At 47.0% G+C, this 14353-nt stretch overlaps 1 protein-coding gene across 1 annotated transcript in view; it reads right to left on the minus strand.

The window, feature by feature from the left end:
* The window catches only part of slc16a10 (solute carrier family 16 member 10), a 43116-nt gene that overhangs the window by 8276 nt on the left and 20487 nt on the right, over positions 1-14353 (minus strand). Inside the window, exons 2-3 of the mRNA XM_034700217.1 lie at positions 11260-11404; positions 6637-7063 (exon numbers count right to left, since the gene is read on the minus strand). Coding sequence (XP_034556108.1) covers positions 6637-7063; positions 11260-11404 — 572 coding nt within the window. The remainder of the gene's footprint in view (positions 1-6636; positions 7064-11259; positions 11405-14353) is intronic.

Raw genomic sequence — 14353 nt, forward strand, 5'->3', positions numbered from 1 at the left:
AACGATGGCGCTCCAGCTTGTTCTGGATCTCCTGCGAAGACCAAACCGCTTTGTCTTTGTTATTTCTTCACTGCAGGAAAATGGCAGAAACTTGTTTGGTTTGTCTTTTTGGACACGGCAACCCCACCCCTCGCCCCTTGCCCTTCGCCCCTCGCCCCTTGCCCCTGATGTAAGCGGTTCACGGTTCTAGACCAGAAAAGAGTTGGTGCTGCTCTGGAACCTGTTTTCCTGGCCTGGAGCCGGTTCTCTTGCAGTCGAAACACAAAAAACTGGTTCTCAATTGAGCACCTGCTCAGAACCGTCCCTGAAACTGCCTTTGTGGAAAAGGGGTCTGTGAGGAGTTCCCCTGTGGTGTTGATTCTGGCGCCCCCTCTGGATAAAGTCAGTGGTGTTTCTCAGGGATGAAGTCACAGGCTGTTTTCCAAATCGCCTGCTACATACTACCTACTAATGCAGTATGCAATACATAATGCATATTGCATTCTGCATTTGAATTTAGTGACTGTTCTGTTGGATCTGGTCTGCGGGATGCTGGATCAGGCGTTGCTGGATTTCTGGGTTCAGAAAGCGGAAGTAAACAACGACCAAGCTGATAGATGAACTGCTTCTTTAGCATCACGTATGATTTAAAAAGTGAAGAAGTGGTTTATATGGAATTTAATAATTTACACAGCACATAAAAACTGAGTTCCCCGTCATATACGGAAAAAGAAGAAGTTAGCGCTGTGCATTATGGGAAACAGTACGTGAAGGAGACTGGTCCGCTGCAGACTGAGACATGTACCTGAATCAGTACGACATCCGAGTAGTATGGATGTAAGGATATATCACAAGACGGTAAAATATCAAATAAGGGTGGATTAAAATCGATGCAACAACATTTGTATCTGGATATTATTTTTAAACAGTAGAGGGCGCTATCTGCATTTCACTTCACTTCAGCATCATGAAGTCTCTTGTCTGCTCTCTCGTCACTCGCTGAGTTGAGCGTAACAGACATGGAGGCAGCAGGTGAAGACCGAGCAGGTCAGGATGCAGCTTTGTGTTTACAGTCTGAACATTTTGTCTTTCCCTGATATTCCTGAAGAAAAACATGTCGATTCACAGCCAAGAGTAGAAGCTGCACATTCAAATTTCCAACAAGGTCCAAAGCTTGATCCGTAAGTCAACTGGACTGGTAGAAATTCTTGAAGACGTTTCCCCTCTCCTCTGAAAGGCTTCTTCAGTTCTGACCAGACTGGGGAAGAGCTCGAAAATATAAGCCTCTAACAGTCTTTCTATTTCTACCAGTCCAGTTGCCTTACAGACCAAGCTTTGGATTACCATGACCTGGATGACTGAGAACCTTCACAGACATCTTTCCAACAAGGTATTTTTGTACACTCATTATTTGTTTTTTTGCAAGGTGCTGAAAAAAAGTGTGCAGTGGTTTTATTTGAGTTCCAACACACCTTCAAAATGAAAAAGGATGACTTTGTTTACAAAGAAATATAAGAGAACAAATATATATTGCAACTGTCCATATCTGAGGACTGAAATAAAATATGTATTTCAATTTTGAGTTCAATCCAGTTTTCTTGAAAATTGTTAGAGAATCGTATCATGAACCAAAAATCGGGATTCGAATCGAGTCGTGGGTTGAGTGTATCCTTACATCCCTATCAGGTAGTTTTGTCATACTGCAGATTTTGCTCTTGTTCACATACTATATACTGGATTTAGACTGAATCAGTATGTACTGCTTGTATAGTAGGCGGTTTGAAAACAGCCCGGTCTCAGGAGATCCAGTGTGATTACTTTATTGAAGCTCAGTGCCTCTTCTGGAAGGTGTTGTTATGCTCTCTTCTTCATCATCATCCCTTTATAATCTCAATAATAACAGTACTCATGATCAGGAGAGGTTAGTCCCTGCTGTTCACACTCTGTATAGACCTGAATGCATGTTTGACTTTCTCTTATCTCTTGATAAGGAGGTGAAGTTTCTCACTGTACTGCAACATGTTGGCACAGTCCTGCAGTAGTCATCATGTAGCAAAGACATAAGATAACAGCACACACATGTGAGGGATGTCCAAGCAAGGAAACCATAGAAACACACCTCACACTCATTGATAAGACCAGTCAGATAGATCTATCAGACAGATTCTGGATCTGTGGACAGACCAGGTGAGGAGGAAATCCATACCCCCTGTTCCTGCGTCCCTGTGACCTGACGGGAACACGACAGTCTCTATTGACCCCCCTGACTCATTCACACGCTGCATCAGTTATGTCTGTTATGTATTCAAGGCTTCCTGTGAGGTAGCATGTTGGTGTGTATCACGTGTTTACTCATTACAAGTAAAAGCAGCAGAAACAAAGAGCGCCTCTCTGAGCCGATCATTGATTCATTCCCTCACTCCGGTCTCAGTCAGTAACTGTTTGACCCTTTAGTGCACAATCACGCTGATCAACCCAGGAAACCACTACAGCATCTTTCTGTTGACTCCACTTCAGAGACAGGAACCTGGAACTGTTCAATCCTTCATCCTGATCAATAATTAAAACAACACCTCAGACAACCTGATCACACGTCACATCAAATCACTCCTCAGGAAGTAGTCCTTCCCATTCCCCCTCTGCCTGTTGACACTGTGGTAACAACGTTAAATCAGCCAGTTAAAGGGCATGGAGGTTATTTGAATGAAACATCCTGTCGTGTGATCCACAGCTGGAGAGAGCATCTCTAACAGCCTAACTCCACCAGATCTGTGCACCAGATCTGATAGGTTTCTATTCTAGTCAATGTGTTAACTTCCACTGGATCCGCTCTGTTGCGTTCCGGCTGCGTCTCTGATCCGGCAGGTCAGAGTTCTGCGGATCAGATACACAAGACTTCTATTTGTGCCGGATGCCGGAGCACGACGCATCAATCTCAACAGAGCAGATGGAGCGGGACAGGAAGTCAGGTTTCACCAAAACAAAATGAAAACATCCGGTTCATTTTCAGAATCAAACACTCTGTGTTATCACCAGATCGTATTTCACTTAACTACAACAACAAACCAAAGTCATGATGAGCGGAGCCAGGCCTGGAGTCAACAGGTCAGAGGTTTTCAGAGGACCAGAAAGACAACATGGATGAGGAGAGGAGGAGGAGAATCCTTGATTCAGTGATTACCGTAGGAAAACCTCGGTCACATGACTCCAGCTGTCTGGAGGTCCTGCTCCGTGCCGTGTTCTGAAAACACAACCGGTGGGTGTTGACCGGACCAGAGAGCACGGAGCCGGACCACAGCGGATCAGAGACGGACCGGACACGGATCTGGTGGAAGTCCTGTGTTAGCTGCTGATCTCTTCAAAGTCAGTGAAACCAGAAGAGGTAGAGATAACAGCAACAACACTCAAAGAGGAGACGTTTGACTCGCTTGTGTTTAAAGACGACATCAAAGAAGGAGAGTCCCTTTCACCTTGTCTAACGTTACCTTCAATGTTACCCTTAATGTGGATTACAACTATAAAGAGGATCAGGTTTAGACTGGACCCTTCCAGTTTAAATGAGTCAAATCATCTTTACATCCAAACTGTGCATCAACATGTTCATGTCTTCAGTTGGTAGCTGGGGGTCAGCCTTGGATCCTGCTGACCATGCTCCTCTCATTCAGACTCTTTGTGATGTTGGCTGTGACTCCACCGCTCTCTGACAGATTTCAATGTGTCACAGCTTTCTACCTTTAACCACAGGTGCTCCACAGGGATCAGTCCTGGGCCTACATCAATACCTTTGGATCCTCCATCTCAGACTGCAGTGTCCATCTTTATGCAGAGTACACTGTTCTGAGTGTCCCATGAGCTTGATCTGTAGGATGCTTCTGAATTAACAGGGCCTGATAGAGTCTGTTAATCATGAGTGCACTCTGTAAAACCAAAGTCTTTAATCTGAGGGTGAGTTTTCCCTTTCAGAGCCCCACACAGCACCGCTCCTCTCTCTCTCCCTCTCTGGCTGTTTAGTGGTCATTAAACATCCAGCACTCTGCAGCCCACACGCCGCAGCGCTGCAGGTGTTCCTCATTAAACACACTCACACACAGGCTTGCTCTCTCAGTACATGCAACTTTCTGAAGAAATGCAGCACTCTGTGTTTCTCTAATGCAAACCTGCCATGACTCAGCCAGCATGGAGACTCTGTGCTTCATGGCTGTGGGGTCGACTGATGGTCACATGTTCTCATTTCAAAGAGAGGAGACTGACTGCCCTGCCTCTGAGAACAGCACACCTCCATGTTAACAGAGCAACATGCTGACATCCCAACCATAGACTGTATATAAAATCGACGTCATCTTGCTCAGCTCGAAGTGAGGCCGCCACAAAAACTGCTCCCCCTAGTGGCTGGCTGCAGTATAGGTCAAAAACTCTGTCTGCAGTCAAACTTTAAAAAATAAATACATGTGGTACGAATGTTTCTCCCATCCGAACACAGCAGAGAGGGATTGATATGAAGAGGTTTTCAGGTCCTGATCAGACTTCTTATTAGAAAGACTTTCAGCCGGAGGAGCGTGGGGGTGTGGGGGGATGGGGGGGGCTGTTTATGGGGAGGACGGCTGCAGCCGGGCTCCTGCAGTGTCCCAGTCTGAGTAGCAGACACAGGAGAAGTGTTGGGAAAACACGGGCAGGGATCCCGGGACAGGCTGATCTCCCTCCAATAACAGAGTTATGGTGTCCAAATAAACAGACACCTCAGGAGATGGTCCAGCTGATCCAGCTGGACCAGGCTCTGCTCTGCAGTCCTCCTGGTGCTTTGTCCTACATTATATTTCTCATGTCAGAGGAGGTACAGGGAGGCTCAGGGAAAGAGAGACCTGTTTACAGAGCAGAGTCTGAATGAAAGGAGAGCTGCAGAATGAGTCTGTCAGGGGGATCTGGTTTCATTCATCAGGACCACACAGCTGAGGTGTCTCATGTGAACTCACGCTGCTGTGACACACAGTTTGAGGGGTACAGTCACGTTAGCAGACTCCTGCTGCTCCATTCAGAGGTCTACTACCATGTAAACATGACCCAACTGTACCCACTACATCCCACATAGACCCTCTGATCTACACATGAGGAGGATTCTGTCCTCTGAGGGTGTGGTCTCTGAGGTTCTGACTCTGTCCCTGTAAGATGTTTGTGAGCAGCAGAGACTCTGTGGTGCTTGGGCATCAAACTTGGTGTTTCTCTGAGAGTGTCCTCAGAGCAGAGGAGGGATGAGTTAGAGACACGAGTCTTTATCTTCACCTGAAGGTCAGACCCGTGTCTCTTTGTATGTTCAGGGTCTGTGTGGTTCTTCAGACTGCTCCCTCACACATCAGTAGAGAGTTCAGAAACCGCTCTGTGTTCCTGCCTCATTTCTGCTGAGGGCTAGTCACACCTGCGTGAGGGACACGTGATGTTATTCAGGAGTGTCGTCTCGTCATTAAACCCTTAATGTAGGAGAACACTGAAAGGACCCGGGCTGTGGTGAGAGGGCTGAAGGTGCAGTCCTCAAGTACTAAGACTGTGAACTCACTCACTGGGTAAAGTCATCATTCACCAGAATAGGTCCTTTTTAAAGGATCGGGTCTAATAAAGAAGCACGGGCACATCCAGGATCACCCTGCAGCCACATGAGACACCCACACAGGCTGGAGGCTACACACTCAGGCGGCTGGAACACATGTAATAAGTGTCCAGTGTTGTAGTACTTCAGTCCAGGTCCTGGACCTAGACTCGAGCCCTGACTTTTGGACTTCTGACTGGACTTTACCATTGAGCACTGAGGACTTGGAATTGGACAGGATGATGGACTACATGCAGACTCTAAAGACTTATCACTGGTCTGGTTTCCCACTGGATACGCTGGACCTATCAGAACCCTTTATTTAGAAAAGGGGCAGGTTCTATAAGATGATGACAGGGCGCCACCTCAGCCATTTTGTAAACAATCAAGATGGCAGCCTCCGTCACGGGGAGGCCGTTTGAAAGGTCCTCAATGATGTATTTTCTGATGCATGCTGCTGTCTGCCGCCACACGCTGCCTTGCTCTGATTGGTTATTGGTCTGTCCATGCACTTCCAGAGGCACTTCCTCTGCAGCTGCTGCTAACACTGAACTAATCTAGTCCCATTCACCAAGTCTGGAAACACCAGGCTTGAGTTTACCTCTTTAAATACAACAAACCACCTTAAGCTGAGAGCTGGTGGATCTCTGTAAAGTATTTGAGAGAGTCCTCCCTGATGGGCAGAGAAACCTCAGTGATATGTTCCTCTGACTGGAGGAGTCAGAAACCATCTCATGGTAACACTCTGTCCCGTCCCTGGGTGGTTCTGGCCGGGCCTCCTCTCACATCAATAACACTCCTGTTACCGCTGCGTGTTTTCATATCTGTGTTTTGAAGCTTCCTGGCTGACCTCTGGTCCGACCTCGTCCTCCCTCAGACAGACGATCACATCCAAAACACGGATTAGACTCTGAGGAACCACAGCAGGGAGCCTGCCTGTTTGCTTTGACATGGAGCTGTTTGTCATCAGAGCGACCTCAGCGCTGAGGGCGGGATGAGTATACACAGACATGGATCCATGTGAGGGTCAGTGAAGCCGATTTTACTGTGAGAGGATGAAGAGACAAACACAAACTCACCAGGTGAACATAAGGCACGAAGTACCCGTACAGGGCTGCAGGGATACCGAAGGCCCAAATCCGGTACCCCAGAGACTTCCAGATGTTGACGTTGAAGATCTGGCTGAGGGGCGGACACTTCCTGGTGCGAGTGGAGGCGGGTTTGGCGGGCAGCAGGGGCCTGTAGGTGAAGCCTGCCAGCATCAGGATGAACATGAGTATGCAGAGGACACGCATGGTGTTATGGAGCCCCACTTTCTCCAGCAGGCCTGACAGCAGGAAGGGCAGAGTGATGGTGAAGATGCTGCTGCCTGCCGTCACGATGCCGTTCACCAGACCCAGGCGCTTCTTGAAGTAGTGTCCCAGGATGACCAGGCTGGGCTGGTAGGCGAAGGAGCAGCCGCATGCAAACACGATGCCGTAGGTGAAGTACAAGGGGCCCAGAGACCTGTGAGGAGACAACAACACTCTGTCAAGACTCACAGCACACATGGTGTGTGTCTCTGAGCAGCAATCTGGAAAAGCTAGACAGTGCCACAACCTGCAGTTCCCCCCATGACCACACGAGGCAGTCTCTCACAGAGGCCGTGTTAAGGCTGATTCATACTTCTGTGTCGCCCCTACGCAACAGGGACTGACCGGGGCTGATGTGGACATGAGCACCACATACTTGTGCGTCGATGTGTCCGTGTCATGCAGCAATTATCCTCCCAAACACCTGAGGGCAGTGTGGTCTCTCTGATAGTCCGGTCGCCTCCTTCCGGCCCCGCTACAATCTCTGTTTACTTTTCCTCAGAGATTCAGAGCGTGTTATGTTGATCTACAGCTGATACATGTTGCTGTTTATCATACAGACATGATTAATGAAGAATAGAGATGAGGAGATCAAATACACGGACGATGAGCGGGGATCAACACAATGCCGCCCAGTCGACCAATCACAGTGCTTGAGGTCTGTGTCGATTCTACAGGTAGTTACATTTTGGAGGAGGTGCATGTCAGCTACGTGCGTAGGCCTCTGCGTAGGTACGGGAGCTACATGGACCCCCGGCGTAAGCTACGCCGTCGATTCGACACAGAAGTATAAATCAGCCTTTAGAGCGCACATCTTTCCAGTAAACATGTTTACAGGATGGAGCTCCTGCTGTCAGCAGAATGAAACTCTTTAAGTTATAATCAAGTTCACTTCCTGTCTCACAGTGATGAGACAAACAGGTGAGTGACCAGGAGCCACTCACTCTGCCGCTTGCTCTGCCGCTCTCTGAGTGTGTGAGCATCAGCTCTGAGACATCTCATAGGCTCACACACACAGACGCGTCTCTAAAGCTTCACCCTCAGAACACACAGATCCGGATGTTCCAGCTGTCCAATAATCAGCCCTGATTCAGCCACACACAGCGACCTCAGATAAATACACTCATTAGGTTTTAAAGTCCTATCAGAGATAACAAGCTGACAATAAAGTCACATGACAGAGATTCTACACCTTGCACCAGCTGCTGATGTCAGTCCCTTTATCTGTTTTATTATCACTGCAGCTCAAAGTGATGGTGGAGCACGGCTGAGCAGCGCCTTCTGTGGATCAGATACTCCGTGCAGGCTCACGTGTGGACGGCGTGGGGTTCCAGGAAATGATTAACAACAGGATGTGAAGTGCTCAGCCTCTTGCCAACAGAGTCTTGATAAAATCTAAAAGTAGTGTCGCCGTGTTAGCAGCTCCGCCCGGATATTTCCAAATACACAGCTGCTTTCATTTGTTCTGTTTCTCCGTTTCTATGGAACGGACAGAAAACATTTCAAGACTTCGAGGAGTTCAGACGAAGACGTCCTGTAGTCTGCACGTTACTGCACTTTATAATTACGCTTGAGGTTAACACTTTGTCACTTTCTCATGATGTTCAAAGTCACAGCTGCTCTGGGAACACACCTCTCTGCTGCATGTGACTCTACACCGTGTGCACGCTGCAGTCTCTACTAGGAACTAGGAACTTTACCCTGAACTACGTGCATTTCAACCGGTGGACCCAGGGTCTAAATTTAGTTCAGGGGTAGATAATCTCCCCCCTTAAAAGCCCCTGCTAGGGGGGTAGTCAAAGGTCCCAGGACCTTGGGTTGCGGGGCCTACAATGCTGAACGTGTCTGATTGGTAGATTAACCGCAGTGTTTTTATTCCTCCCTCCGTCCACAATAACATCACACACATCTGTGATTCTCTTGATTTCTCTTTCTTTCATTAGTTTTTATTTGTTCGTTCTTTTTTGTATGTGTGTGTACTTTTCAAAAGAAGAAGCTGTGATTCTCTTGATTTAGCAGCTTGTAACAGTAGTCTTCTCTCAGCCCACCGTGAATGAGTCTCTCCCGGTGTTCTGGTTTTAAAAGTGACCCTGTAAACTGGAGACCTTCAGCTGAGCATGTCAGTGTTTGTGGAGTTTACACAGCTGTTGAAACACAGAGGGAGTTCCTGGGAATGCAAACTAGTTTAGTTTTTATTAAGATTTCAAAATATCCTCATCAGATATTTAATGATGGTCTAAAGACGTTTATGAGGGATGCATCCGGCTGAAAGTCTCCAGTTAACAGGGTCGCTGTATAAACCAAAACACCGGTCGATCTCTGCCACGGCTTTTTGAGTTCAAAAGGATTTTAAAGCCGTGTTGAAACGTCTTTGCTACTCGCGCTTATCTCCTCTCACGTGTTGATTCAGTGAATCCATCTGTGATGAAATATAGCACCATCTAAAACAGACCAGCTGAGTCTCTTCATGCTAACAGGCTAACTGTTGTGTTGCTCAGAATGATACCTGCCTGTCTGTCTGTCTGCTTCTATGGTGTCATCTGTGATGAACCACAATCTAGGCAAGGCAAGGCAGCTTTATTTGTATAGCGCATTTCATACATGATGGCAAATCAATGTGCTTTACATTAAAACATTAAAAGCATTGGAATCATTCTGAATCTATGGACTGAAAGCAGACCAGTACCTGATGACCTCAGAGGTCGAGATGGTTCATACAGTAGCAGCAGATCAGCAATGTATTTTGGGCCTAAACCATTCAGTGCTTTATAAACCATCAGCAGGATTTTAAAGTCTATTCTCTGACAGACAGGAAGCCAGTGTAGGGATCTAAGAACTGGAGTGATGTGATCTACTTTTTTGGTCCTTGTTAGGACTCGAGCAGCAGCATTCTGTATGAGCTGCAGTCGTCTGATGGACTTTTTAGGGAGTCCTGTAAAGACCCCGTTACAGTAGTCTAGTCTGCTAAAGATAAATTCATGGACCGTTTTTTCTGCATCCTGCTGAGACATAAGTCCTTTAATCCTTGATATATTCTTAAGGTGATAGTAGGCTGACTTTGTAATTGTCTTAATGTGGCTGCTGAAATTAAGGTCTGAGTCTAAGACTACACCAAGGTTTCTGGCTTGGTTTGAACATTTTATCTGTGCAGATTGGAGCTGAGCAGTAACCTTTAACCTTTCTTCCTCCAAAAACAATCATTTCAGTTTTTTCTTTGTTTAACTGAAGAAAGTTCTGGCTCGTCCAGTCATTGATTTGTTCAATGCATTTACTCAGTGTTTGTATGGGACTATAATCCCCTGGTGATATGGTGATGATAATGTGTGTGTCATCTGCATAGCTATGGTATTTTATTTGGTTGTTTCTTATTATCTGACCTAAGGGGAGCATGTAGATGTTGAATAGCAGAGGCCCCAGAATGGATCCCTGAGGTACTCCACATATGATTTTCATCCGCTCAGATGTGTATTTACCTATAGACACAAAATAGTCAAGGTCATTTAAATAGGACTTAAGCCAATTTAGTACTGCACCAGAGATTCCCACCCAGTTTTCAAGTCTGTCCAGTAGTATCTTGTGGTCAACTGTGTCAAAAGCAGCACTAAGATCAAGTGATACAAAAACTGAAATTTTGCCATTGTCTGTGTTTAAATGAATATCATTGAGGACCTTGACTAGAGCGGTCTCTGTGCTGTGATGTGATCGGAATCCTGATTGGAAGACATCAAAACAGTCATTTATCATTAGATAATTGTTCAATTGTTGAAAAACGGCTTTTTCAATAATTTGACTTAAAAAAGGGAGGTTTGATATCGGCCTATAGTTGTTCATTTCTGATGCATCTAAATTGTTCTTCTTCAGGAGGGGTTTAATTACTGCTGTTTTCATGGCCTGGAGGAAGACACCTGAAAGAAGAGACATGTTGACAATTTAAAGCAGATCTGAGGTCATGCAGTCTGAAACCTTTTTGAAAAATGGTGATGGTAGAATATCAAGGCAGCAGGATGAGGATTTCAAATGTTGTATTATATCTTGTAGGTTTTTGTAATTTATTGGATTGAATTGTGTCATAGTGATTGAGTTGTTTTTTGGTGGACACACATTCCCAGTACCTCGTACAGTAGTGCTGACTGCTAGCCTGCCATCCAAACGCAGACAACAATGGGGGCACAGGAACGTTTTAGTTCAGGGGAAAGTAGTTCTGGGGGCTAAAAGACCCTGGAACTCTTGGTCCAAATGCACCTATAGTTCCTCTCACCTGTTTTTGAGATCTTATGTCTGAGCTGTTCAGCTCCTTGGTCAATATGTGAATTATACTTATAAGTTATAAGAAGTGAATTTGTCGCTTACGTGACAAAGGAGCTCGCCATCAGTCCGACCAGGCCCACAGCGGCTCCGCCCACAGCCGTGATCCTGCAGCCAAGGATGTCTGTGAACACGCTGACGATGGGGGAGCAGAAGAAGATCATCCCCATGGAGAGGGAGCCCACCCATGCTGCAGGAGACATACACACACACACACACACACACACACACACACACACACACACACACACACACAAAAAAGACACAGTGAATGAATGTAGGAGGATATTTTCACACAACAAACTGTGAGGCGGAGAGATCTCAGCTTCACGTTCAAAACAGGAAACAGGAAGACTGTTGTGTAATGTTAATGTGACAGATGTTAACAACATTACCCTGTTACTGTTGTATCCATGTAAACACACACACACACACACACACACACACACACACACACACACACCCTTCTAACTTCCTCAGGTAGTACATACAGTACCTCATTATTCTGCTAATCACACTCTTAACAAACATTCCCACGGCAGGAATCAGGACTCAGACACACTGCAGCCTGTGGCAGAGAGGACCTGTGTACCTGAGGGGTCTGGACCTGAGGGGTCTGGACCTGAGGGGTCTGGAACTGAGGGGTCTGGACCTGAACTTTAGGATGGTTTATCGCACATGTGCATGCAGAGCAGAGTCAGGGGAGATAGTTGGAATGATGATTGGTCTATGAACACTTGAGTTACAGTAGAAAGAGAGAGATAACAGTGACCTTTGACCTTTTCTTACAGGACATGTATCATGCAGTAGTAGTAGAGATGTCATTTATCAGTCAGTGTTTCCTGCACAGAGGTGACATGAATAAACAGGTAACAGTTTTTACACCTGTCTTTTTTTTTGTCCTTCTAAAAGAACGAACCTGGATCAGCTCAGGATGAAGTCTCCTCCTGCTCTCAGTCTGCTACAGCACAGAAACAAAACCTGTGTACCTTCAGACTGACCCTTGACACTGATATTTTCATCTCCCCAGTGTCTCACCCTCTGAAACTGGATAGTGGGTTTTCTAAGAAGGAGACCACAGTCAGTCAGACCCAGCAACATCAGACACCATAACACCTAGTACAGGGGCTCCTCAGGGCGGGTTGCTCAGCCACCTCCTCTTCACTGTGCTCTCCAGCCTTCAGGTGCAGCAACATCATGAAGACAACAATAAAGAGTCTGAGCACAGAGAGACAGGATGCATCTCACACCACATTCAAACACTGATGCAGAGGCTGTCACAGTGAGGGACAAACAGTGTTAACTAATCTCACACACTGCAGTCACAGCATCGGGGCAGTTTGGGGTTAAGTGACTTTCCAAAGACACTTTGGCATGTGGACAGTGGGACCGCCTCACATGTGGGTCACTGATGATCCCACCTAGACAAAACCACGCCTCATGGATGATCAAGGAAGCCCATCAGCATCTTTATTTCTCCTGACCTCTGCAGCCATCATGTGCTCTTTTTACCGAGGTGTCAGTGAAAGCATCGGGAACACCAGCATCAGTGTGTGGCTCAGACTCACTCCTCACACTTCTCCACTTTTTGACATGCCTTCACTTCTACTGTCAACATCTTAAGACAGGACTGAGAAACAGCTTCATCCAGCGAGCTGTGCAGCGCTCAACTCTGCCATCTACCCAAAAAAGACTGGACACCAAAATACGCCCCCCCCCCCTGCAGCGCTCCTGTCCTCAGAGGAGCGATGACTCAGCTGCTGATGAGTTCTTACTGCTGACAGACTGCAGACTTCTGTCTTGTTGTGTTGTTGTCTGTTGTTCTCTGTTGCCGAGGTCACAGAAAACAACACTTTGATCCTCTCTGTGGTAATCTGAGTTAAGTTATCTTAATCTTGCAAACACTCTGGTTAGGACAGAAGTCAATGTTGTCCTTTCCACCTCAGTGACGTCCTCAGTGAGGTTAGACAAATCTGTCTGTGCCTCTTCTTCCTCTCCTTCAGTCTGTTTCTAACAGTCAACAGAAACACACTGACACTCAGCTGTTTGAAAGCCAGAGCTGCTTCAAGTCTGAGCATCAGGACGCCCACAGGAAACAGTGCCCTGTGCTGGATGCTTGGTCAGCAGTCCTCTGTGAGTGGAAGGTTAAATACCACTGTCACATGCTGCAGCAGACCTCTGCTGTGATGCATGGACACAATCACAGCAGCTCAAACTGAGGACACACGTCTGACACACAGAGAGACTTCAGATCAGAGAAGCTAACATGCAGATTACAGAGGCCATAAACAACACTGACAAAACACACATTGCACAAGGTTTCCTGCAGTGCCCTTTGACCCCAAACAAGAAGGGTAGGTACGAGTGAGTGACACGTCTTGGTAGCATCAGGTACCTGGAGGGCTCACATATCATATCACACACAGATAGTGTGAAGGAACAGGCCAGCAAGAGATAAGACCGCTGAAAGATCAGAGTCAGCACTGTTCTTTAAAGGAGTCTGTGTCACAGGTGCTGCACACACTCTCAGGTCCCGTCATGAAGTGACCCCCTGTCTGTCTGTCTGTCTGATGAACCCCTTCCTCTGCTGGAAGACCTGTGGCTCAAACATGAAGCATCATACTGTCTCTCTCTCTGTCTGCCTGTCTGCCTTTCTGCCTTTCTGCCTTTCTGCCTGCCTTTCTGCCTTTCTGTCTTTCTGTCTTTCTGCCTTTCTGCCTGCCTGTCTGCCTTTCTGCCTTTCTGCCTGTCTGCTTGTCTGCCTTTCTGCCTTTCTGCCTGCCTGCCTGCCTGTCTGCCTTTCTGCCTTTCTGCCTGCCTGCCTGCCTGTCTGTCTGCCTTTCTGCCTTTCTGCCTGCCTGCCTGCCTGCCTGTCTGCCTTTCTGCCTTTCTGCCTGCCTGTCTGCCTTTCTGCCTGCCTGCCTTTCTGCCTTTCTGCCTGCCTGTCTGCCTTTCTGCCTTTCTGCCTTTCTGCCTTTCTGCCTGCCTGTCTGCCTTTCTGCCTTTCTGCCTGTCTGCTTGTCTGCCTTTCTGCCTTTCTGCCTGCCTGCCTTTCTGCCTTTCTGCCTGCCAGCCTGCCTGTCTGCCTTTCTGCCTGCCTGCCTGCCTGCCTGTCTGCCTTTCTGCCTTTCTGCCTGCC

The sequence above is a fragment of the Notolabrus celidotus genome, chromosome 13, assembly GCF_009762535.1.
Source record: "Notolabrus celidotus isolate fNotCel1 chromosome 13, fNotCel1.pri, whole genome shotgun sequence".
NCBI lineage: Eukaryota > Metazoa > Chordata > Actinopteri > Labriformes > Labridae > Notolabrus > Notolabrus celidotus.